This window comes from Thunnus maccoyii, chromosome 11, assembly GCF_910596095.1.
Source record: "Thunnus maccoyii chromosome 11, fThuMac1.1, whole genome shotgun sequence".
Taxonomy (NCBI): Eukaryota; Metazoa; Chordata; class Actinopteri; order Scombriformes; family Scombridae; genus Thunnus; species Thunnus maccoyii.
This window is the reverse complement of record NC_056543.1, coordinates 4768704-4793390: the sequence shown is the minus strand read 5'-3', so window position 1 is coordinate 4793390 and position 24687 is coordinate 4768704. Positions and strand designations below refer to the sequence as shown.

General features: G+C 37.8%; 2 protein-coding genes and 1 long non-coding RNA gene across 3 annotated transcripts; 1 reads left to right on the top strand and 2 right to left on the bottom strand.

Moving 5' to 3' along the window:
* The first annotated feature begins 466 nt into the window (after positions 1-466).
* On the top strand, positions 467-8117 carry LOC121907229. The gene is made up of 3 exons (XR_006098815.1): positions 467-923; positions 5565-5748; positions 7637-8117. It is a non-coding gene; the product is annotated as an uncharacterized LOC121907229 (long non-coding RNA).
* On the bottom strand, positions 2985-7602 carry slc10a2 (solute carrier family 10 member 2). The gene is made up of 6 exons (XM_042426674.1): positions 7178-7602; positions 6458-6576; positions 6139-6227; positions 5832-6007; positions 5556-5713; positions 2985-4384 (listed from the first exon to the last, which is right to left on the bottom strand). Exons 1-6 carry the CDS (start codon positions 7588-7590, stop codon positions 4191-4193), a joined length of 1149 nt encoding a protein of 382 aa, XP_042282608.1. The 5' UTR covers positions 7591-7602; the 3' UTR covers positions 2985-4190.
* Positions 8118-15595: 7478 nt separating the features above from the next.
* gtpbp8 (GTP binding protein 8 (putative)) lies at positions 15596-23897 on the bottom strand. The gene is made up of 8 exons (XM_042426434.1): positions 23715-23897; positions 22631-22825; positions 22332-22485; positions 20382-20480; positions 19684-19814; positions 18499-18598; positions 17122-17240; positions 15596-16110 (listed from the first exon to the last, which is right to left on the bottom strand). Exons 2-8 carry the CDS (start codon positions 22798-22800, stop codon positions 16020-16022), a joined length of 864 nt encoding a protein of 287 aa, XP_042282368.1. The 5' UTR covers positions 22801-22825; positions 23715-23897; the 3' UTR covers positions 15596-16019.
* Positions 23898-24687: the final 790 nt, after the last annotated feature.

Sequence of the window (24687 nt, the reverse complement as noted above, 5' to 3'; positions counted from 1 at the left end):
TATATAGCAATAATTAATACACAGTTGCTTTATCAAGACTTGTTGCTAGTTATGTCTTAAATGTATTTTACATTTAAGCCAATTAGCTACCCTGCTACTTTTGATTGCCAGCTGCTGAAACTTTTATTCCGTAAGCTAATTAAAATGTTTAACACCTATTTTTCTAAGTGTTCAAAACCTGCTACGTAAAAGAAATTAAAACAAATACAGAAATTAAGAAGAACATATATGTAAATTTACTTAACTATCTAAATTATTCTTTATATTTAGCAGATACTCCACTCAGAATTATGTGTGGTTTTGTTAACGCAAAAGCAACTTATCATAGGGGAAATTAATTAATTATAGCTTGGTAGTTTCAATGCAGATTCAACATGACAAACACCAGATATACACAGTTATTGTAGAATATTTGTGCTAAAGGAACTGCAAACCCACTGACACAGCTGTTTCTTATTCAGGTTTGAAGTTGGGTGGAAGTGTACATGTTGAATTACATGAGGTCACCAAACTTGACAAACCAATACAGATGATAAAAGTACAACTTCTACCATCCAAACAGGTGAAACAAAATAATAAGAGGGTCAGAGAGATGTCAGGCTCTTGAGGTGGAGTCTAATTAGACACAATAAGTGAAAAACACCTGTGTGGGTGGAATATGAGTGAAGGGCTGTGATCTCTGTTCATAATGAGAGACAACTAGTGGTTCAATTTCTGACTCCCTTAAACCTCTGAAATATGTCCATACAGTGTTTCACTGTTTGAAAAGGTAAAAGGGTAGTAAATATACAGGATGTCCAAGATATTTTTATTTATTTATTTATTTTTCCCCCAAGTATTAAATGTTTTTTGTTTTTTGGGTTGTTTTTTTTTTGCAATCATGGTCACGTGCTAGCTTGTGAGAATTCCCAGCATGTTCAACAGTAAGTGAAGGCAGCTGTAGTATACACATCAGGAGGAGGGGTGGCTGTGAAAGGAAGGGTGTTGGTTTAGCAGGCTGAAGTGTATCTGAGGCATCAGCACTCACTGAAGTGTGAGTTATGTCACAGACAGCTGAACAGATTTATTATCACATGACAGCATTGACTGTGGACGTGGTTTTGCTGTCAAAGTTTGGACTTTGAACAACAAATTAAATTAAATGTAATTATTTTATGATTGGGAAGCATTATGTTTCTGACCTTGTAAAAGGGACAACGTGGTCTGTAAATGTTAACATTTGACCGCATTGCGTTGGAAGACATAAATCGACGTGTGCAGGGTTGTCGTAAGGGTATAAGGGTCATCGTCATTTGAATAGTTAAAATATTCTCACAGTAAATATTTGGACAGTTACACTTTTTTTTTGTTCTTCAGGCTCTGTGCTTCAGAACGTTCAATTTGAAATAAATGAATTGTGTTGTGGCAGAAAGAGATGGATGACAGAGGAATCAGATGGTCGAGACACAGGTGTCAGATGGGGAATCTCTTTTATTTGACAACGGCTCACCAACAACAACAGAGACAGAGAAAATCCCAACATTACAGTCTCATCCTGTTTTCCCAGACTCTTAGGCACCCTCAAATTCTAAAGAAGAATAGGACATTTATCAATTTCACTTAACTTTGGACTTTTACCAAAATTGAGTAGGCGTCTCTGCACTATGTGTGTGTGTGTGTGGTATTCCGCCTCTTTCCCAATATTTCCAGATGTCTCCTGTTTTTGGTTCGGTGGACTGACATGTTTACAGAACACTGCGACGTGGCACTCATTCCAGTTCACAGTTACCTGACTCCCATTCCCCTACAATTGATACCACATAAAAGTACCAAGTTCCAGCTTTAATTTGAGTAGGTTTACATCAGTATAGAAAGAACAGTGTGGGAGATGTAGTCCTTTTAATCTGTGTTTCCAAATTGCAAGGTTCACAAGTAATTGGACACTTGGCTATTAAATGTTTCTTGGGCAGCTGTTTGCCATTTCAACGTTAGTTTGTGCACAAAAGAGCTCACACGTGGCTCAGCGCTGATTGAGACTTGCCATTTAGATTGAGGTGGAGTTGTCTGTCAATATGAGGAGTAAAGAGGTGATCATGCGAGGCTTAAAAAAGTTATATGGATTAATGGAACAAAAATCCACCTCTGTCAGAATGATGGAAAGAGGAAATTATAGGGGAAAAAAGGAACAACTCATGACCCAAAGCATAGCACCTCATCTGTCACACATGGTGGTGCGTTTGTTATGCCTCAGGTATGTATGGCTGCCAGTTGAACTGGCACACTGGCACATGTGGCATTTAAATATATATGAGGATTATGTGCTTACATTCAGCCAAATGCATCAAAACTCATTGGATGACATTTTATCACTCAGGTGGACAACTGTCCTAGAAACCAAAGAGATTTTCAGAGTGAAGAGGTGGAATATACTCGACTGACCCAGTCAATCACCTGGTCTCAGTCCGATTGAGGTGTATTCCACTTGCTAAAGACCTGACTAAAGGCAGAAATGACAAGCAAGAGCTGAAGTCTGCAGTGAAGCCCTGGGAGAGAACCACCAGGGAAGATACCAAGCGTCTGCTGATGTCTACGGGTCCAAGACTTCAGGAAGTTATTGACTGCAAATGATTTTCCACAAAATATTGTGTATCTCTCCAATTACTTTTGAACCCCTAAACTTTGAGCACTGTGTGTTAAAAGGCCTATATCTCCCACACAGTTCTTTCTATATTGATGTAAATCTACTCAAATTAAAGCTGAGACTTGGCACTTTGATGTAGTATCCTTTATTTTGAAGCACAGAGCCTGAAGAACAAAAACTACTGTCCCAATACTTACAGTCTGCTCTGTACATTCTTAAATTCACTTCCACATCAAATAAACATACAAAATAATATCTTATATTTTGATACCGGTACTCATTGTCTTATCAAAACATTAATTATTACAATAAAATAGACAACAAAAATGTAAAAGGTTTTTTTTTTGTTTTTTTTTTTGACAAAAATACATTATTTCAGAAGGCACATTTCTAAAACTGAATAGGAAAGCAGAGGTTTTGTAAAATATTTGAAAAGTCAAGGAAATGCAAGCTTTCAAGAGACTGAAAGTAAATGAGTAGAATTGCAATCAGTTATTATACAATATGCATTTAATTTATTAAAATACAGTAAATAAGTTGAACATTGCATTCTGTAGTTGTCACATGTGCACAGTACAGTGGACCAATAAATTAGTTAAAGTGTGAATATGTATCATAAATATTCAGGGATTTTATCCCTTTTTCTTCAGTTTGGACAGATATGTAAAACCACAAACCTACACCTTTCAAAATGCTAAGAATCAGCTGTGCTGAGTAAAACTGAGCGATTCACGAGCCTCAGAGACTCTTCTATTTATTTGCTATTATATATGAGGTATACAGTGAAATGAAGAACTGCAGGAGCAGAGAACACACAGCAGAAGTTTGTATCTTCTAACTCAGGGCCCAAATGCCAAAGCTGATCCTTAAAAAACTACATGAGAATAGAGAATATGGATTAAAAAAAAAAAAAGTTTTACAATAAACACATTATACTCTGTGACCAGTGGCTTTGATAACTCACAGCCTGTGAAACATTACTTCAGGGGTGCAAACAGTTTCTCTTATCTGACAAAACTTTGAGTGGACAGAGGTTATATTGACCATTTTTAACTTCATGTGTCATTACTGTTTGCTGTTTTTGACCGATGGGATAGATCCATGTCAAAGAGTTAGGATAATAATATTGCATCTCTTTGAAATTGGAAAATCAGTGACAAAAACTTCTAACATTCAGTTTTCCATTCATTCGTCTGTTGAGCACGGAAAACATCTGCATTTGGAAATACACATAAATAATATTCGACATCCAGTTTGAATTCTTGATATAACATGTAGAGGGCACTTTAAGAAAATAAATGCATGGATCAAGTTGTATTAAATAATTATATAAAACTAGGGGAGACATTTGGGAACCCCCTGCTCTTGCGAAACCTTCAGTAAGTTGGCAGTAGATCAGGACCTGTAATGCACACCTCCGGCCTGCAGAGTGCAGTGCTGTCTTCATTGGTGCTGTGGCCCTTGATGTTCATACCATAGACTGTATATAAAGATTTATTATATATATATTTATATACAGTCTATGGTTCATATTGATAGTCAAAAGTCTTTTATTTGCAGGGCTGTAACCTCACAGCTGGGTGTTGCTGTCAAAATGCTTATTCTTCCCTTCACTGTTGCCATTCTCATCAAATTCAAAGGCACTATTTTCCACTGCATAGTCCTTCTCTTTTGCACGTGCAGCGTCACTATCTTCTAGCGATGGAGACTCACTGTCTTCCTCAGATGAACCACCACCACAATGCTTTTTATAGACTTGGTAAGCTGTGGAGTAAAGATCAGAATCAGAAACACTCATCAGTCATCTCTACATACATCTTTACAAACAGCATTAAAATCAACTGGGGTTTAGTGCATAAACCTGTTCTCTACACAGTTTTCCTGTCATCTAGGGCTTGTTTGGTCTTGTTTTGGTCTCAGCTATTAAATTTCCCTCCACAAGGTCAATTTGTGTTTATTGGACTACATCTATACACTACAAAAATAGCAGTCAGCTGAGTCATTTTTAATGTGCAGTCAGACTGAAATTTGGGACTGACAACAACATTCCACAAAGTATGATTTATACGGCTTCTTATCACATATTTTATTGTCATTAACCTTGATCACTGTCCTTGGACTCATTGCAGCCAAGCAGCATCCCTCCTTATACATGCAAACAACTAATATTTTATGAATGAGAAGTTGGTCAAACCCTCCCTCTCAAGGTGAGATCAATTTGCAATTGGAAGTGAACACTGTTAATCTCGCTTCCTTCCTCATGAAGGAAGGGCTAAATGTATTGACTTAAGAAAGAAGGAAACCTGATCATGTTGGAGAACACCAAGGCATAGTGAAACGGCAAGACAGCAGCCTTTTCATACCAAGATATAACACCATATTTGATTCTCTAATTCAGAGAACTGAGCACCGACCAAAGTAATGTCCAGAAACATCTAACAAGTACTTAAAGAAGATCAAGATCCCACTATGCAGACCTGACTTTCCCCTATCTCTTGATCAGGCAGATTTTCCTTCTTGGATTGTATCTTAAGTATAATAGTACATATTTGCACAATGTTATTATCATAAATTGTGAATATAGAGGAGCCGATGGGGTGAAAAGATTCGACAATTCTGACAAAGTGTTTTTGTGGAGGAAAGATTTCGTGAAGAACTGTGGAAAATGCACTTGCCCAGATTATGTCACAATATGAGAAGTAAGGATAGATTAAATAATAATAAAGGGTATTAAAGACATTATTAACAAAATAGCTTAACTTTGTAATCATACCAATAGATGTGGTTATTTTTTTACTGACATAATCAAAGTGTTCTGTCAAGGTCATTCTTGTCAATGTTTAATCAGAGGAATTTAATTTTTGACTAAATAACTACGTATTGTGACAAAGTTTCCGTCCTTAATTGCCTCCACGTCTACATGTCAAATGCTCACCTCCCACAGCCATGATTGCCACCACTAGCTGGAAGATACTGTAGATGAGGGGGAAGGCAAACATGACCTCCAGCTCAGCAGGGCTGAAGGACAGCTGGACGATGGTGCTGCACAACTGGGAGTTCTGGAAACCCGTCTCCAGTGCGATGGTTCGACACCTGAACGAAGCATGAAATGATGAACCACCACATAAGTAAGTAAATATTTTAGTATTTTTATTTATTGATATAGTAGTGGTTTCAAAAAGATTACATCACTACAATGCTGTAACCTTACCTGTGCCAAGGTTGGCCCACAAAGCGGGCCATGAAGAACCCCAGGCCGAAACCAATGAAGGGGTAGATAGTTCCAATAATCCAAAGGGAGGGGGCGATAGTCCAGGAGGACTGGTAGAGAATTCCTCCAACCACAGCTATGATGATAATGAGACCAAAGCCTGCAATGGACCCAACCTGTGTACAGCAGACACATTATGAAAACTCAGTCTGGGATTTTTCATTGGATAGAGGGCAATTTTTTATCAGATTCACAGAATTTATTTGAAGACAGTTTAGAAGTCACTGTTTGAATAAAACGTTCCTACCTTGAGGATCTTTTTAGCCACGAGGGGCCACCTGCGTTTAACATAAATTCCCACAGTAATTGGGATAAGAAGGGACACAAGAGTGATACCTGGGGATACACAAAGTTCATATCATCACAATTCTGTCATTATAGGAATATAATAAACCTTCATAGTGCTTTTGGAACAAAACTACAACTTGACAACACAAGAAAACAATAGATGTGGAAGCCACTAAAATAAACCACTCATAAAAGAGACAGAAATCTAAAATAGGTATTAGATAGATAGATATTTTCAGCTCTGTCGATTAGTAATCAACCATGATTTGTCTACTTACCAATACTGTCATATGGGATCTGGATGGTGTCGGCGGAAGTCCAGGTGGCGGTGTAAATGAGTAGACAGAGAGGCATCATCCCCAAGGCCAGGATAGAGGAACAGGCTGTCATACTGATACTGAAAAGGGGAGAACATGAACAGTGTGTTGGTCAAACGAGCCCGAGGTGATTGTGACAAACTGCAACGCATGCTGTGTCAGTCTCCTTATCAACAGATATCCTATTGGGGTTTTGCTCATGGGGGCCCAATTTAGCCCAGTCATTTGCCCATATAAAGAGCAGTAACTTGTGTGTCCTGAAAATGATTCCTCACATGGCCCCCACTTGTACCCAATATTAGCAATTAGTAACCCACATATAAGTATCAGTAACTCATGTTGGGCATACAAAGACGCAATGGCTGTTTTCCAGTTATCAAATATATAAATTGACTTTTGTTGCGCATAAAGTCAACAACATTGAAATTTGTGATGACTGAACATTCAGCTGTCACATCGGTTTTCTACTTTATGCTGAGAAGTGTAAGAAATGCCAATCTACTCTCTAGAAATGTGGTTATATGCTATGTTACTGTTGTGCTGACAAATAGAAAGTTTTCCTTTCTTAAAGTGAGATGAAAAGTCTGTTTCTTAGCCCATGAGCATTTAACCATCCAACCAACACATCATTAGCTAACATTAGATTATAGAATGAGCCTGTCAGCCCAGCTGGTTTCCTACCTTAGGTCCATGTCTCCATCCAGCCAGTAGCAGATAATATTAGAGCCGGAGCCTCCAGGACAGCAGCCCATAATGATGATGACAACAGCCTGCACAGGCAGCACATTGAAGGCAAGTGATAAGGCAAAGGCTGTGAACGGCATGATGCCAAACTGGCAGAGGAAGCCGATGCTGATGCCCCAGGGTTTCTTGATGTGGCCCCAGAGCTTCGTTGCATCCACGGTGCAGCCCATGGAGAACATGACCATAGCCAGCATGACGGTGAGCACTGAGCTCAACACCAGGCCGAGTATTTCATTGAAATTACTGGGAGGAACAACACAGTCTGTACCTGAACAGATTGTGGCAATAGAATCGCAGGTCATAGGCACCGCAGTTGTTGCCTCGAAAGCGGACATTGTGGACAGTGTCATGTCAGAAGACTGGAAGAGTTTTCCTCAGAGCTTGTATTTCTTACAGGTAGATTCCACGAGACGACTCCAGTTTCTCCCGCTATGATATCCAAGAAGATAATGGTGAACCAACTGTCCTGCTCACTGGTCTTTATGTCTACGCTGCTACAGCCCAATGCAACTGGGCGGGAGAATCAGGTGAAAGAAAAATAAAAAATTAACCAGTCTTTCATGTTTTATGGGGTCAGTGTTCAGAAGCACATGCATATAAAAAGAGAATCATTTTGAAATCTGATTGCACCATGGCTCTACCTTTTATTGTCCCATTAAAACTTTATTGGACCGCTATGCAGCATCATCATCCTAGGAGATGCTAGCAGTTCAAGAGATTGAACACCTTTTATGCACAAGGTATTCTTTGAACAACGCCTATAAAAATTACTCTCCTTGGCCTCTTTTTATTGTTTTTTTATAGACATGAAAAAGACATTAAACAGTGGATGTAATGATGACTTTTGGCATAGATTGAAAGAAACTATATATAGTAAGAAGTAAAACCAAGTTTTTACAATTGATGTAAATTAAGTTAAATCTGAAACACAAAATAAATTATTAAAGTTGACACAATAGCTGATAAAAGTCCATTTCCTTGGGAAAACCAAATAAAAGGAAGATTCCAAAGTATTCGCAACATGGTTGTAGAAAAGTACAGGAAGGCCAGTCAGTACACAGCTGTAAATCTACAAAAACTGTCTGAGTGAGAGGACACGCTGACTGAGCTACAGGTGACACTACAACAAATGCTGCCCAGGTGCCCTGTCTACTTTTTTAGTTTTATTTTATTATATCTTTGGGTGTAAATTGATTGGACAAACAAAAACATACTTAAAACAGTGTTAATGTCCTGAATTCAGACTTCAGTTCAATCAAGAATAATAATAGGGAAAAACTCCGAATGCACAGAGCTGATAAACGTTAGACCTTTCTACATCGCCACTCTGCTGTAATTTCAGCTAAAGATACATTTGCTAAATATTGACTTAAACACTTATGCAATAAATGATTTTGTAATTGCTGTAAGTTAGATCAATTTGTAGAAATGTGTTCCTACTCTGTCTTTTTGGCTTTTAACAGTCAAAAAATCTTAATCACATAATTCACTATAGTAAAACCATAAAACATAAAGGTCCTTGGGGGTATGAATACATTTTATACGCATGTGCCAGGTGAGGAAACAATAAAAAAGGTTAAAGTGTGATCAAAATGTCTTCATTCAGGTTTATTTATTATAATGTTCTACAGCTGATGTTTATTCTCTGCAGCTGTGAGGCCAAAGAGTGCACGATTCTTACAAATAACTGCAAAAATTTTGCTTGTATTCGATTGTGTAATTATTCTAAACATACTTAAATTTTTATCATGTAATAAATCCCCACTATCCAACAAAAAATTACAAAATTGGGTTGCTCTTACCTTTCCAGGGTCCTACTTACTTTAGTGTTTACCTCTGTCTGAAAGAATGATGCTTAACTATAAAGTTAAAAGACAACCAGCCGGCACCAGCTAAAGAATGTGTTAAGCCAATATGTAGCTGCAATTATGTAAGTAAATGAAGCACATTAAGAAAAAACTCTCCACTCATCGGTCACGTGTTGTAGATTTTCAGACTTAAACACGTGCAGTAAAGCGATGGGGACACAATGAACGCTATGATGTAATCTGTACAATTTAATGCAGTCCAACGTAATATCCTGCAATCAGCACACGCTTTATGATATATAAAACGTTTCTGTTGAGACGCTGCCAGCTCAATAATGACTTTTAAACTTGTAGTGAATTGTATTTTTAGGCTAGTAAGTAAGTAAAATGGGCAGTGGACCTGCGACCTGAGTTTGAATAAATTCTAACAGGTGCAGAGTCATTGCAGGGGGGAAAATATACAGTGAAGCGAAATTTGAATAATCCTTTTCACAGCAGACATTTGACTCGCTAAGCACAGTTTAAATAATAACCTTTTTAACAGATCCTTGTCACTGCAGACATTTTGACTTGTCAGAGCAGGGAAGTCATGCAAAGGAGTCATCATTACTGTTCCACCTGTGCTTTTCTAACCATAACTTACTATATCAAGTCAAAATGTCTCCTGTGAAAAAGTTCTACAAATCTGATTCATTTAAGAACGATAAAGAAACAATTGCTTTGATTCGGGTTAGCAAGATTAATTCAGGAAGTGAAACAGTTAAGTACAAGATAGAGTTTAAGAAAGAGAAGAAAAGAGAAGCTGGTGATGATGAATAAACCAACATATCAGTCAAATCCAAAATATGAGGAAGTCTGTGTTGCTGTCAAGTTCATTGTGAACAGAGCAGTAAAACTTCGTGTCTTTTGTGCATTAATGGGTGAAGTTTAACTTGCATTTTTTATTTGAGAAACATTTGTGTAAAGACAGTTTTTTTTTAGCCCCCAAGAGGAGGCACAACCGCACATTTTCAGTCTCCAAAAGGGGCATGGCAGAAAAGTTTTTCCACAAAAAAAGATTTAATTACATAGTTAAAATTCTTAAGGTGTCCCTCCACTCAAAAATGTGCCTTTGCTCATTGTTTGCTTAACTTCAGTTGGATGTTTTACTTTCACTGTGCAGAATGATATATGTGCAGAGTTTGACACTAAAATGCTGTTTTCATATTCATCTACTGAAAGTGGAAGCTGTACCTACGAGCATGACTTGTGACATCATAATTAATTTGGCCACTCGTGGTCTAATGTGCAAATTACACAAATGTGATGAAAACATTTGAAGCAGGAATTGAGTTTTCAGTGAAGTAAGAGACATATCCAGTGGTTAAACTTTTTCTTATATTCATATTTTCATATTCATAGACTCTGGATTTTTGAATGAGGGAGAGAGAGGGAGCAGAGTATTTGTTATATAGTTCAAAAAATGTCTGGAGGGAAGCTTTAAAGTTACACCCTAACCCTAACCCCCTCATTGAATAATCCAGAATATTTTTTTCAGATATTTCTTAAGTTAAACTACTGAACCATGAAGCGCTCTACTACATTAAAAAATCCATTGTCAGTGTGTGATCTGGAGGTTTCAAGTTTCCATATAAGTTCCATACTGGAGATCTAACCTTAATCCTACTGACCGGGGTCCCTGCAGACCCCAGAGGTTTACTTTTCTCATATCTCACAGGTTCTTTATTCTATCATCATTCTTATCACTTCATATCATTGTTTTCTGTTTCTGTTTTAATAAGTGTTTTTTAAAAATACCAGTGTATTGGGGTGCTGGGGGACCACAGTCAAAAGCACCCAATTCTGCCTATGCAGTTTTAATAAATGGAACTAAACTTAAAAAGTAAGGAATTTTGTGTTTGGTAGATTATTTCTTTGTTTGTAACAATGCTTCTTGGCAATAAATCTTATACCGTTGGAAAGTTTTTTTCCCTTTTTAAATGGTGCCACATTTGTAAGGAACATGCATTTGTGGGATGAGCAGCAGAGCTGAGGATGTGGGTTACGCCCATGAAAAATATGCCAAATCTTCTCTGCCAATGCCAAACAGCAATATGCAAATTAACTCTAACTTTTGTAAAATAATAATAATTTTTTTTTTCAGATGACATTAATTACATAACTAATAATGTTTTTAGAAGAAATAAGTCAACATTTTGCTATGATGGTTGTTTCTTACAGTAGTTTATTCGTCGAGTCTACAGTCGAAAGTCCTCGTATGTTAAATATGTTGGCAGGATGAAGGTCAAGGTGAACTGCGAACGTGAAAACAGCCTTCTAGTGTCAAACTCTGCACGTACATCATTCTGCACACTGAAGCTCAAACATCCAAACTGAGGAACAATAAGCAAACATTTATGAGTAAAAGGGAACTTTGAGTTAGCGCGATGCTTCAGTTCTGAAACAAAAGTTTGAGCACGTTTTGTCACTTACCGTAATCTTTACTGAACCTGGTTACTGCGGCAACAACTTGCTGATCTAACCCTTGTGTGTGTGGAGATCAGGAGGAATCATAGAACAAAGTCTCACAGCTGTTACGTCATTATGCTCATGTTATGCAAATTTTGGTGACTTTTCTAAACATTTTTACAAATTTTTCAAAATGTTCTAAATTTGTTTTTTATTCTTGAAAAAATACATTTTTAAAATTCCAAACATTTTCAAGGATCATTATGACAAAGAAGAGGAGGAAATCTTATTTGTTTCTTGTAATTATACCAACATCTCCAAATGAAAATTGGATTTATTTATTGATTTTGAAATGATACATAAGCCACATTTTTAAAGGTTTCACTCACCATTCACATCTCATAAACCGTAAAGGTGTGTGCAGTGTCTTAATTCTCTCTGTATGTGTAAATCAGTGCCGTGGTATGAAAGAAGGGGATAGTGAAACACTTATGGTAGCTCTTCAGAGAGATTCTTATCAGTCTTTATCTGTCGACTTTTATCTCTTCTTCTCCATCTGACTCGTCCCTCGTTCCAGCTGCAGTAAATTTAAGTATCTTTCTGCTCCTGACGTGTGAACAAGTGTGTGAAAGGTCTGTGACATGTCATGGCTGTTATCATAGGTGATCTGATTCCAGATAACGATCAATTCTTATAGGTCCATATTTCACGGTGTTCTTGCAACACTGTGAAATAAGGAAACAAAGATAAGACGCTTTTGGTAAATTGTCCCACTGGCTAGCTCGTCTTTTATATAACAAGAGGACTTGCGGGGAAAAGAGGAAAAAAAAAAAAGAGGATACAAAGATATTTCCAGCATGTGGCCTTGACCCCTTCCTAACAAGCTTCTATAAAAAAAGTTTATGACTGCATGTCTGCTGATCTGCCATGTGTCGCTCTGTGGACTGGATGGTTCTCCTCATATTTGTAAGTGTTCTATTACCAATATTGCAAAAACTTCAGTAATTATTATCCAGATTATTCTTATCTACGTACAACTGACTGAATTACTTACTTACTAAAAAAAAAAAGCTTGTGTGACTTGGGTTTTTATTGTACAAACACTAATTTGAATTTTAAAAAGTTACAACCGAATATCAGCCTATTACTAGTAAGTAGTAGTTGTCTGACAACTAGTGATAATTTCAGTGAGTAATAGTGAAAGGACATATGAATAAACAAACAGAATAAAATTCTTCTCGAGGCTAGTCAATAAAACATGGAAGGGTTCAATGATGGGGAATATTTTTATAGGCAGTTTATTTTAAAGTACCAGATCTAAATACCAACAGAGGAAAATAGCATATAAAGAAGCTTTTACAGAATTCGATTACATTAAATGGATTTTGCTAAAAAAAAAAAAAAAAAGCCAATAAGAAAAAGGTTTTAAGTTGAAAACCTTAAGGTTAAAACTTAAATGGTGGTTACATGGTTACAATATACAAAAATATTTATTAAAAAGTCATTACAATGAAATGTGATAATGCCAATATTCACCCAAAATACATAGTTTCAAGAACCAACCGATAAACAGACAAAGTTGGTGACTAGCAAGTGACCACAGTGGAACATTTAGCAGCTAAAGAGCCAGATATTTCCAGCAGGAGATGGTGGAGATCAAAACAGAGCTAAACAGAGTGAATGTTGGACTTAGAAACACAGCTCCAAATGAATGCAAGCTGTTCTGTATCTGTGTGTGTAAATATGTAACAGATTGCCAACAGGTTTGACATATTAGCTTAGAATGTTATAACATGTCAACAGTCACAGCTTGTGGGCAAAATATCAGTTATTGCAGGTTTAAAGGACCAATGTGTAAGATGTAGAGGGAACTATTGGCAGAAATTGAGTATAATATTCATAAGTATGTTTTCATTAGTCTATAATCAACTGAAAATAAAAAATTCTTATGTTTGCGTTACCCTAGAATGAGCCCTTTATATCTACACAGGGAGCTGGTCCTCTTCCACAGAGCCCGCCATGTTTCTACAGTAGCCCAGAGTGGACAAACCGAACACTGGCTCTAAACAGGACCTTTCACAAGTTTTGCGGCCACCATAAGTTCTCCTGCACGCTTGGAAGGGGAGGGGAGATGGGAGCGGTATTCAACTGTTTGCAATCTACAACCTCACCACTAGATGCCACTAAATCCTACATACTGGTCCTTTGAAGTAAATCAAATAAATGCAAGAAGATGCTCACAGTGCAGTCGGTAAGTTGTTCAGTAGACAACTCTATTAATCTCTAGTCTTGTCTTTAGTCTTGGCCCAAATGTAAAACTATATTTTTTTTCTGTAAATTATGTTTGGAAAAGCAGGGGTCATATTATATTAAGGCTTAAACAATTATGTATTATTCACAACAACAGATCTTATAGGTTTCTTCAAGTCAGAGTGTCTATTAGAGTCAATCAGCCCTAAAACAAGTGTTTAGGAAGCTCAGTTCAACCTAGAGAGACAGCAGTCTCACATTTTGGCAGCAGCATGTTGTCGTGGCAACTCCGGTTGCCAGATATCCTCCACCACAGCTGCCGGCGAGATGACACAGTAACCACTGCTCCAACAGATGCCAGATGTTTTGGAGGATGTCTTTCTAAAAAAAAAAGTCCGACCTGAGAGAGTGACTGTGACATGTAGTTGACACTTCTAGTGGTACCAGCAGCTGCCGGCGAGATGCAACCATCTGCCAAAGACCTGCAACGTGCTGATAGCTCCCGCTGTTTGTCACAGATGTCAGCCAACTGATTTGGAGGATGCTACTTGAAAAAGATGACCCAAGTGAAGGGAAAGCCGCAGTTATCACAATTAAAAGCATACTGAGCTTTTAAAGGTGCAGTGTGTAGAATTTAGTGGCATCCAGCGGAACGGACTTGTCAGAAATGGAATAAAATACTCATATAATCACCTGAAAATAAGCATCGTTGTGTTTTTGTTACCTTAGAATGAGCCGTTTATGTCTACGTAGGAAGCAGGTCCTCTTCCACCATGTTGCACCGCCATCGAGTTTTTCGTGGCCACCATAGGTTCTCCTACATGCTTGGAAGGGGAAGGTGAGGGGAGGGGTATTCAGTTGGTTGCAATCTACATTCTCGCTGCCACTAAATTCTACATACTGGTCCTTTAAGGGCATATTATAGTAGTCACAGGTCCAGCGTAAGCTACTGTACAACATAATATGTAAACTATCTGTGACAATAAGCTCATGAGAAGCTTAATTATGACACAAAAAACTCTATATCACCTGTTGTCCATTAACACTCAGTGAGTCATTTGGGCAGGTTTATCAGTTACCCAGCCATCCTTAATTAGTCATCAGTAACTCTTGAACCACCAGCAAGAGCAGAAGCAAGGCCAGATTATTTACTCACACCATAACACTGAATTCAGCCTTCTGCAAACTTTCCAATTAACTTTGTGATTATCCTTACGTTTAAAAAACACATCCTGTCACGGCTAGCAAGCATGAAAAACCACAGAGCCTCCAGGAGAGCTTGCATGGTCGGTACTCTGAAGGCCAGTGACGAGGTAAAGGGTCTAAAGTCGACTAAAAATGGACACTGAAGAAAATGTAATGGAAGCATAAGACTGGTTAAAAAAACTTTATTTTTTTTATTAAATATTACTCCAGGTCCATCTTTTATTTATTATTCATTGGCCTCTTAAAACTGGACAACAACATCATCAACATGACGACTCATCTCAGGTCGAAGAGCACTTTGAGCACAAAATTGTAGCTTCATTTCAAAATTGTTAGTTGTAATATGGTTTTCCCCATATATATATATATATATATACATATAAATAAATAAATGAATACAGTCTATAAACACACCATTAGCAGGCAGCAGAGAATAACAGGGTTTAAGTCAGCTCTTAAATACAGTCAGAGTCGGGGCACATCTTAGATCCTCTGGTTCCATAAGTGTGACCCACTGTGGGTAAATGAAGAACTGCACCGATCCAACACCTTCGGGTGAACTGAAAGGTAGATCATGACCCAAGCCTGATCACCTAGATTCAGCTCTAGTTCAACATTTCGTTACACTTTCCATCAGTCGACCTATTACCGGACCTCATCGATGCTGTTGTGGCTGAACAGACTTAAATCCCTGCAGTCAGGTTTTAAAACCTTGTGGAAAGCTAAAAGTTAAACAATCAGTGTCCACAAACTTTTGGCCATGTAGTATAAATGTGTACATCTGTCTGGGGTAATGAAATGCTTAACTGTAATTTTAAAGGACAACCAACCAAACTAACAACAGTATGTTTTACATTTTATTAAAAAAAAGTCTCTGACGTTATTATGCAGCTGTACATAAGTAACGGTGTACCAACAGTATCAGACACACGTTACAATGCTGAGAGTTCCTTCAGATCTTGAGAGCCGTCCTTTTCTCTGCTTTTCTAAAAAAAAAACCAGATTCCTTGTCAACAGACGGCGATATGAGTCTCAGTCCCGCTCAGTGAGGTTCAGCTGGTCTCTGATCAGCTCTGAGAGGTGTCTGTTAACATGATGCTTCCTGTTACGTGAGCAATGAAGCATCTCAGGAGGTAGATCCCCAAAAACTGGATGGAGCTGTTGCAGAAAGAAAAAAAGAGAAAAAAGAAAGAGTTGAGACAATCTGTCAAGACTGTGTTTTATTAAAAAACAAACAAACAAACAAATTAAAAAAACAGAAAATGAGGAAATTAAAGCATCGTGTTAAGCTAGCTTCATGCTAGCCTGGCTGCAGGTCTGCGGTCGGACTCTTTCTCTTACATAAGGTAAAAGGTGAAGACACTTCCTGTGATTTTCTTTTTGGGAAAAATCAAACCTTAAATGTGCAACCAGGCACACGAGTCTCTGTGATGTCTGCAGTCTGGAGATGGTGCAAACTACAGCATGAATTTGTTGAGACTGTATTCAGACTGTTGGTTATTTTTGGAAATTTATATAAATTTGTGCAGTAGCTGTATTGGATTGTTTTATATTGGAGTCATGATTACTGTATGAGGGGAACATGTTTATTGACAAAAATTGTGGACTATCAGAAAAACTTTTTAAAACTGTTACAGCAACTGTAAGTTTTAATCAGTCGGACAAGTTTTATTTTTATATTATCTTCCAGGAATCTAGCAGAAAGCATTAATACAAAGCTAAAGACAGATGGGACTGTGATCCCTGACACTCCATGAAAGAAAAATAAACATTAATTTTGACAGTCATACAGTAGAATTAGCTAAAACAGCTGGGTGCTGTAGTTTTTAACTCACTATTCAGCTGCAGATTTATGCACATTTGGTGCTGCAGTGGGTTTATTTATAGCAGCCGGACAGTGTGTGTGGGATTAACTCACAAAAAACCATAGCGTGTGTGTTCATGGTAATGAAGGAACATGTCAGTGCAACAGTGTGGCTCACTGACGTGTTTTTCACAGTTTTAGGACATTGGAGCTCAACTGCACAGAGGGATAAGATATATCAGGCTTTGGATACACACACAATACTTAGTAGGATCAGTTCATTGTTGATCTTTTCATGAGAGTTATTAAAAAGAAATATAAAACATCACCAGAGGTAACAAGCAACGAGGACGTGTGACTCTCACCTGACCAGAAACGGCTGGGGGAAGCAGCTTGTGGTCTGAGTTTTAACCACATCCTGAAGATTCAACAAGTTTGTCAGCAGTGCTCCGCGTCCGCATTTATCGATCTTTGTCACCACCATCTGCACATCGAAATGATATATAACACAACATTACTATTCTACCTTTATATTCAAACTTACACACATTCTTCTAAAGTACAGAACACAGAACTATCAGCAAATAACAACAGATTTGTCAGCAAAACATGCAAAATTAGAGCAGATTGTATTGTGAACCTCATTTTGCTCTCATTTGTAAATCAACTAAGACTTATTCTGACATCTGCTGGCCAGTTAAGAGTACTGCAGCCTCTTCAGCAGAGAATAACTAGGATATATTTGAACATTTGCTTTTAATTAAGTGTTTGAAACTTTACAACAGCTGTCACAACAACTTGTTTAATGTCTGTCTGAGGTTTGAAACTGACCATTTCATTTAATATCTTTCAGCGGGAAGAGTTCATCTCTGTTAAAAGCTGTACTGTCACAGCCTTAATAGTGGTCAAAGTGTTTAATAACCTGAGAGCATGAATAATTGACTGCAGAGAGCGCTCAGAGAGAGTGGAGGTGCTTCATTATAACGTCCCGGCGGTGACATTTCAAAGGGGACAGCAGTTTTTAAATAGCTGAGTGGGAGCATTCAGCATTAATTCAGTGTGGATGTAATGACGAAGGTTTTATAAGAAGAATGAGTAAAATGTTTTGAAAAAAAGGAGGGAAAAGCTGTTAAGTGTTAATGCTTTACACCTCCGACTAATACTAAAAATACTGAAGTCTCCATCATGGATTCATTCTGCTGTTTCACTTCAAGTACGTTTGTTTCCTTGTTTATAACCTCGACATTCTGATGTATATTCTCTTGTTTTTAACCCGTTGTCTGAGGTTGCAGGGCAGGTACTGTATGTTCTAACAGACTGTCACAATATGGGATGGTTTAGCCTATAATTTGCATGCTGCAACCTGCAAAAAACAATTTGCTATTCAGCAGTTTGTAAACCACAGCTGATGTGCGGTTCACACTGAAGCACTGTTTATTTGGCCAAAATGGAAATTACAGGTTGGTGGTGCACTTTAAATTTAAATCTATGGTCCTGCTATGTGACCATAACCTGCTTGACCATAATTTGAAGTATGATAATAATCATAACTGTGACTACATGGACATAAGAAATATCAGCTGTATCTTTCTCCTCTAGAAGTATCCTCAGTGGGACATGGACAATACTTTTATTTGCTTTTATTCTTATATTCTGCTGACTTAATTCTTCATTTGGAAATCTTTTTCCCACTTAAAAGACATGATGTTACTATTCGTGAAGAAAGCGTGCGAGTGTCTCACCACGTATGGACGTCTGGTCTCCTCACACATCTCCAGTGCGATCATGTCAGTCGTCTGGAGACCAACACTGCCGTCCACCAACAGGAATGTCCTCACAAGACTGGGAGAAACAAAGATAAGAAGAACTTTAATCTCTGAAACAATCATTTTCCCTTTTCCAGCCACTTTTGGTAAAAGGGATTTATATTTATATGTTTCTACAGGCATATAACATTAATATCACAGGCCTGTACAGTAATTATACACCACTCTCTTGTATCTCTTGTGCACCATCTTGTGGCCACAATAAACAAGTACCAGAGCCCCGAAGCAACCTGGAGCACATGGCACAAACAGACAGATGACTGATCTCACAAGTATATTCGGCTCTTCAGATAATTAAGGAATTGTTATTAACACATCATCTTGTAACAAGAACAAAGTTAAGTATCATCTTATCATATCACATGTGGCCAACCAACATAAAAAGACTTCAAAATTAGCTTAAAGATCCTCTCCAGACATGTTTTAAGATGTATATTAAATACTTTGAATAATAAGTTGTCTGATATGGTTTTTCCACAAACACACACAGAGAAATAGAGAGCAACTTCCTCACAAACGTGATAATCTGATACATCTGAAGCCATGTCGAACTTCTAAGATCTGGATTTTTAAAAAAGAAGAACAAAAGCACAAATGTCTACTGTGTTGGAAGCTACTCCAGAACATGTCTGTGTCTTACAATAACATAATTTATTCTGCATGAAGTGTGAGAAAACTTCTTCTTCTTTCTTGGAGGCTGTTGAGATGTTCTTCTCAGGATAGTCCACCTGAATAAAACATCATCGCCTGCCTGGTTTGAAATAATTGATGATTTGTAATGCTGCACCTTTCCTCTGAGAATTTTATTTGATCAGAAGAATGTGAAAGTGTCAAAGTTCATGTGTTACAGCCAGATATCATCAACAATATATCTTTTCACAGGATGATCTATGAATGAATCATCTTCTTGGCTCTATGACTAAAGGCCAATAATCAGGAACAGCATGTTTTTCATGATATCTGTTCAAGAAGAATCCTCCTCCCAACCTCTAGAGTGTAGTTGAATTCTTACTCATATGAAAGGGAGGAAACGTCTTACATGACACCGATCACATGTTTATGAGGGATATTGATCTACAGCAGACGGTGTGAATATCTCACTTTTTCCTGGTGTAAAGGTACGGCTCCACCATGTCCACAAAGTCTTTGGGCGCTCTGTGTCCATAACCGGGCATGTCCACGATGGTGAACGCTTTACCCACTCTGAAGAAGTTCATCTTCTTTGTGTGACCCTAAAGAAGAGAGACGGAGAGCTGTGATGCTTTTTATTGGTAATTCTGTTAACATATTGATTACTTAGCTGATCACTGCTACACTGGTGGTTTACAGGAAGCCCCTTCACCTAAATTATGATTACTATGTATTCCATACAACTGTGTCTGAATGTTCTGTCATTTGTATGATCAATGTTTGCAAAGAATAAAATTCTTGGGGAAACACTAAAGTAAAGTTTTGTCAAATTAAAATATGCATATATGCAGAAGACAGTTTGTAAACAGGAGGTGCTGCTAACAGCATGATGACAGTCAATAATGAAAATGTGAAGTTTAAATGTTATGATCCTGTCATAATTACCCACAACCTGAGCTAACATATCCAAATGTCTTGTTTTATCCAACCAGCAAACCAAAACCCAAAGATTTCTTGCATTTGAGAAGCTGAAACCTGCACTTTTTTTTTTTTTTTTAGCATTTTTGCACAAAAAAAGGACTTAAATGATTATTTGATCATCAAAATAATTTCCAGCTGATCGACTGACTGTCGCAGCTCTAATATCGACGCATACATACGACACTCACTGGAGTTTTGGAGACTCTGACTTCGACCTCAGGCGTCAGGGAGAACAGAGCTTTGATGAGAGACGACTTCCCAACGTTGCTTCTGCCGATGAAACACACCTGTGAACACACACCAGTACATACAGACACTATAAACGCCTTTATTCTGCTGTATTGTGTCAGATTATAATTCATGATTAATTAAACATCTTGATATTAATTCACTGTGTTGTGAATATTTTCCTCGGGGGGGGGAGGGTGGGGGGTCTTTTAAGGTTTTCAACAGATTCATTGAAAGAGCATTTTTTAAAGACACCTGCTCTGACTGTTACTGGCTGCCGTTACGCTTTTGCAGCTACAGAGTGGGCGACCGCCAAGTCCCGCAGGACACAGCTCGGGCTCATCCATCTCTCAGACACGAGACAGATGGATGGGAGAGCTCTTGCTTGCCAGTAAGCTACGAATACATCATCCTCTGACGGAGCGGAGAGGGAGAGCGGTAACTAACTCGGCATGACAAAGAGACCCCGTTGTCCTATCAACACAATGTTCCATTCTGAGCCCTCTGGTGAACGCCACTGTCTATACGGTTATAAATCTGCTCGTTTATTATCGAGTGTCATCTCGTATTTAATTATGGACGAGGCTGCGAGAGGGTAAAGAGACATTACGCTACGTTTTTCAGACTTGAGTGTCCCGTGTTTTGGGGTCGAGGAAGGGCGATGTGAACAATATCTTGATCTTCAACATCCTCACTCACTCAAACGCAGCACATATGAGCAGGCTAGAGCTGCAAATAAAGGTTTTCATTATCGATTAATCTGCAGATTATCTTATTGATTGATCGTTTTGTCTGTAAAATGTCCAAAAACAGTGAAAGTGCCTGTTTCTTAGATTTCTTAGACCTCAAGGTGACATCTTTAAATGTCTTGTTTTGTCTGATCAACAGTCTAAAATCTAAAGATATTCAGTTTAACTATCACGTCAGGAGAAGTCAGTATTCTCTGTCGGTGCAGCTGAACATGAGGCTCATTGAAAATCAGGTTCGCCAAAGTTTGTTTGTAGTTTGTCGACGGCCGTCTTCGCTGCCGTCTGCTAAACATTTTAATGTCATACATATAATTCTCTTTTATCATAAGTCTTTGGTTCTGATCTTATTCTGTTCATGCTGTTGCTCACTTACTTAACAGATCAATTGTTTTCTATAAATTAATCGTTTTCCATTCTGACAACTCTCTGTCTCTCTCTCTTTCTTGCTCTCATATGTTGCGCTTATAAAAATGTTTTATCTGGTTGTTTGTAACAGATGTGATATTAATATCTGGCGGGAGACAACAGATGAAAATCAGCCTCTTAGTCTAACTCTTGCTAATTAACATATATATATATGTTCATCAATGAGCAATATCCCCGACAAATAACCTAATAAATATAATTAAATGAAATTTATGACACAGAAAAGCTTCAAATCATCACTTTTGAGAAGCTGCAACCAGCACATTTTTAGCATTTTTGATTAAAAAATTACTAAAACGATTATTTTATTATCAGAATAGTTGCTGTTTAACTTTCTGTCAACTGACTGATTGTTACAAACACATCAAAACAAACATTTCTGTTTGTTCAGCTTTTAAAGTTCAAATTTGCCAATTACAATAACAATCATACAAATCATCTGGCAGCGTATTACTCCACACATTAGATCAGTAATATGAAGACGGACCTGTAGCTCACATTACAATAGTTTATTGTTTGTCATTATATAAACAGGCTTCCAATTAGTTTATTGGTTTCCTGTCTATCAAGTTAGCCAAAAAACATTCACAGTGTGTTTCTAGGTGTGCAGAGTGGATGAAATTCAACAACAGAAATGTGACACATCCTCAAAGTTCTACCTTGAACTACAACATGTACTGTACGTTCATGAGGCATCAATTAATTAACAACAAGTGACCGAGGTCGTCCACTGACCTCTGGCTGTTTCATCGGAGGTATTTGTTCCATCCTCTCCGCAGAGACGTAGTAATCAATCTTATGAGACGATGAAGAGTAGAAGAGCTTTTCTGCTTTAATTATATCCTCCACGCTAGGATGAAAGAGCTGAAACTGTGTCCTGTCCACAGACCTGAACATCGGTTTCATTCAATTAAAAAATAAAAAAATCAAATGGAGGGTATTAACGAACACATATTTTATGAACCTAATCTTAGAAATCCTGTGCAGGCAAGTTTATAACTAAACACTAGAGCTCTGGAGGCAAACTACAGTACCTGTCCAGGTAAGCATCCAGCTCACTGAAGGGGTAAATTAAGCTCTGGACTTTCTTCTGAGAAAGAGTTGTGGCTTTCTGGAGCGAGGCCAGTTTAGGGACGCTCTGCCGGGAAACAGAGCGAACCTGAGACCCAGGCCGAAGCCGCAGACGCAGCCGCAGACAAAACATCTTCCTCTGCAGATTTCACACCTGCCTGTGGAGCAGAAAAGGACACACAGTGTGATTATTACTTACTAGTTTCATATCTAACCAAGACTGCAGCTTTCATTTGAGTTGATGCTCTGCAGTCACAGTCAGCACAGTTAAATGTTTATATTATTATCTGAATTTAATGTTCTTCATGTTAGTTACTTTTCAGATGAAGATTTGACACAATGGATAATATAACAAGCTTTTAAAATACAACACATTGTTAAAGATGAAACCAGTGGTTTCCAACCTTTTTTGGCTTTTGACGTCTTACAAAAAGCAGTGTGTAGTCGGGGTCACATTTCACATGTCTATGAGTTGTTAACAGCTCCACCAAATAATGATTTTTCCCTCTAAACTTCTCACATGCTTTCATTCCAATAAATGTTCAAATGATCCAATATTTCACCATAAATCAAAGATTAGAGAAAAAGTCCAAAAACTGAAAACAGATTTGTGTATCAGAACTTTGTTTTTTCTTCTTTCCTCTCCCATTAATCATCTCACGACCCCTCAGATTTATCTGGTGACCCTTTGGAGGGGTCCGACCCCTAGGTTGGGAACCACTGGACTTAACTAGTTAACTGTATATAAAGTAGTGTAAACTAGCTCCACCTCCAGCAGCTACAACAGTAACATGCTGCTCTAACACTGATGCTTCACTATTAATAATCTAATGACGTCATATATAATAATATATCAGTCAGAGGGACCAAACCACTACTTTTACTGCAATACTTTAACTACATCAAGCTCATAATACTTATGTACTTTTACTGCAATACTGAATCTGAATACTTCTTCCACCACAAACATGATGTCAGGGTCATGTTGATGCGAGCTAGCAAAACATTAGCATTACATCTAAAATACGCTTAAAATTGACGACCTACCTTTCGAAACAGAAGTTCATTTTATAGCTTGCCTCAACTCCAGTAATTTCGCTTATTAATATTAAAAGACTGAAACATGCTTTGGCGACAAATGAGCGTTATCAACTGCTATCAAGAAAACTATTTTCCACTTTCCTCCATGTTGCGTGCAGCGCTCAAATGAGTCCGACTGAAACAACATGAGTTTGCTTCAACAGTCCGCTTAAAAGAGTTATTTTTATAGTTACACTATAAAGTATTCGGTTACTTATTTGACTTACTTTATTTGATAAAACAACTACAACAAAGTAACCGTAATGACGTCTGTATATCATATGTAAAAGATTTAGGATGTTAGTCAATTTTAAATGAAAAATGACTTTAACATGTCTTCATAACAGTCGAGAAATTTTTTAAAAAGCTTATTAGCAGCAGTAGTAATAGGAGTGGTCGTTGTAGTAATGTTTTTGTTTGTTTGTTTTTACGAAAAATATAAATGTGAAATAGTATTTTCACTTCCTGCTTTCACTTTTTGTAAATATTAGTGTGATGTTCATCAGCCTTCTGTTATTACTTTGTTTTTAAATCAGGACAGAAGGAGGACTGAGTGAATCTGAGATAGCAATATTAAAGGATATGTCTGGCAATTTTCCATATTTTCTTTATTGTCAACAAATTTCCTGTGTTGTGTGTGTATCTAAAGCCTGATATATCTTATTCGTCTGTGCTGTAGACCTCGGTTGTTGTCCAAAAACCATTAAAAACATGTCAATGAGCCACACTGGGTGACATGTTCCCCTGTAAACAGAACAGCGTTCCTGCGCATGTGCAGCGGCGTCTGCCTTACACAGAACTACTGAAAACATGATCACTGTTAAATTAGTCCGTTTCCAAACAAATTAACGTGACCAAACTCTTTGTCATAAAGAAACATATCACCCAGTGCAGCAGTGTGGCTCCCAGAGGAATAAGATATATCAGACTTTGCACATGA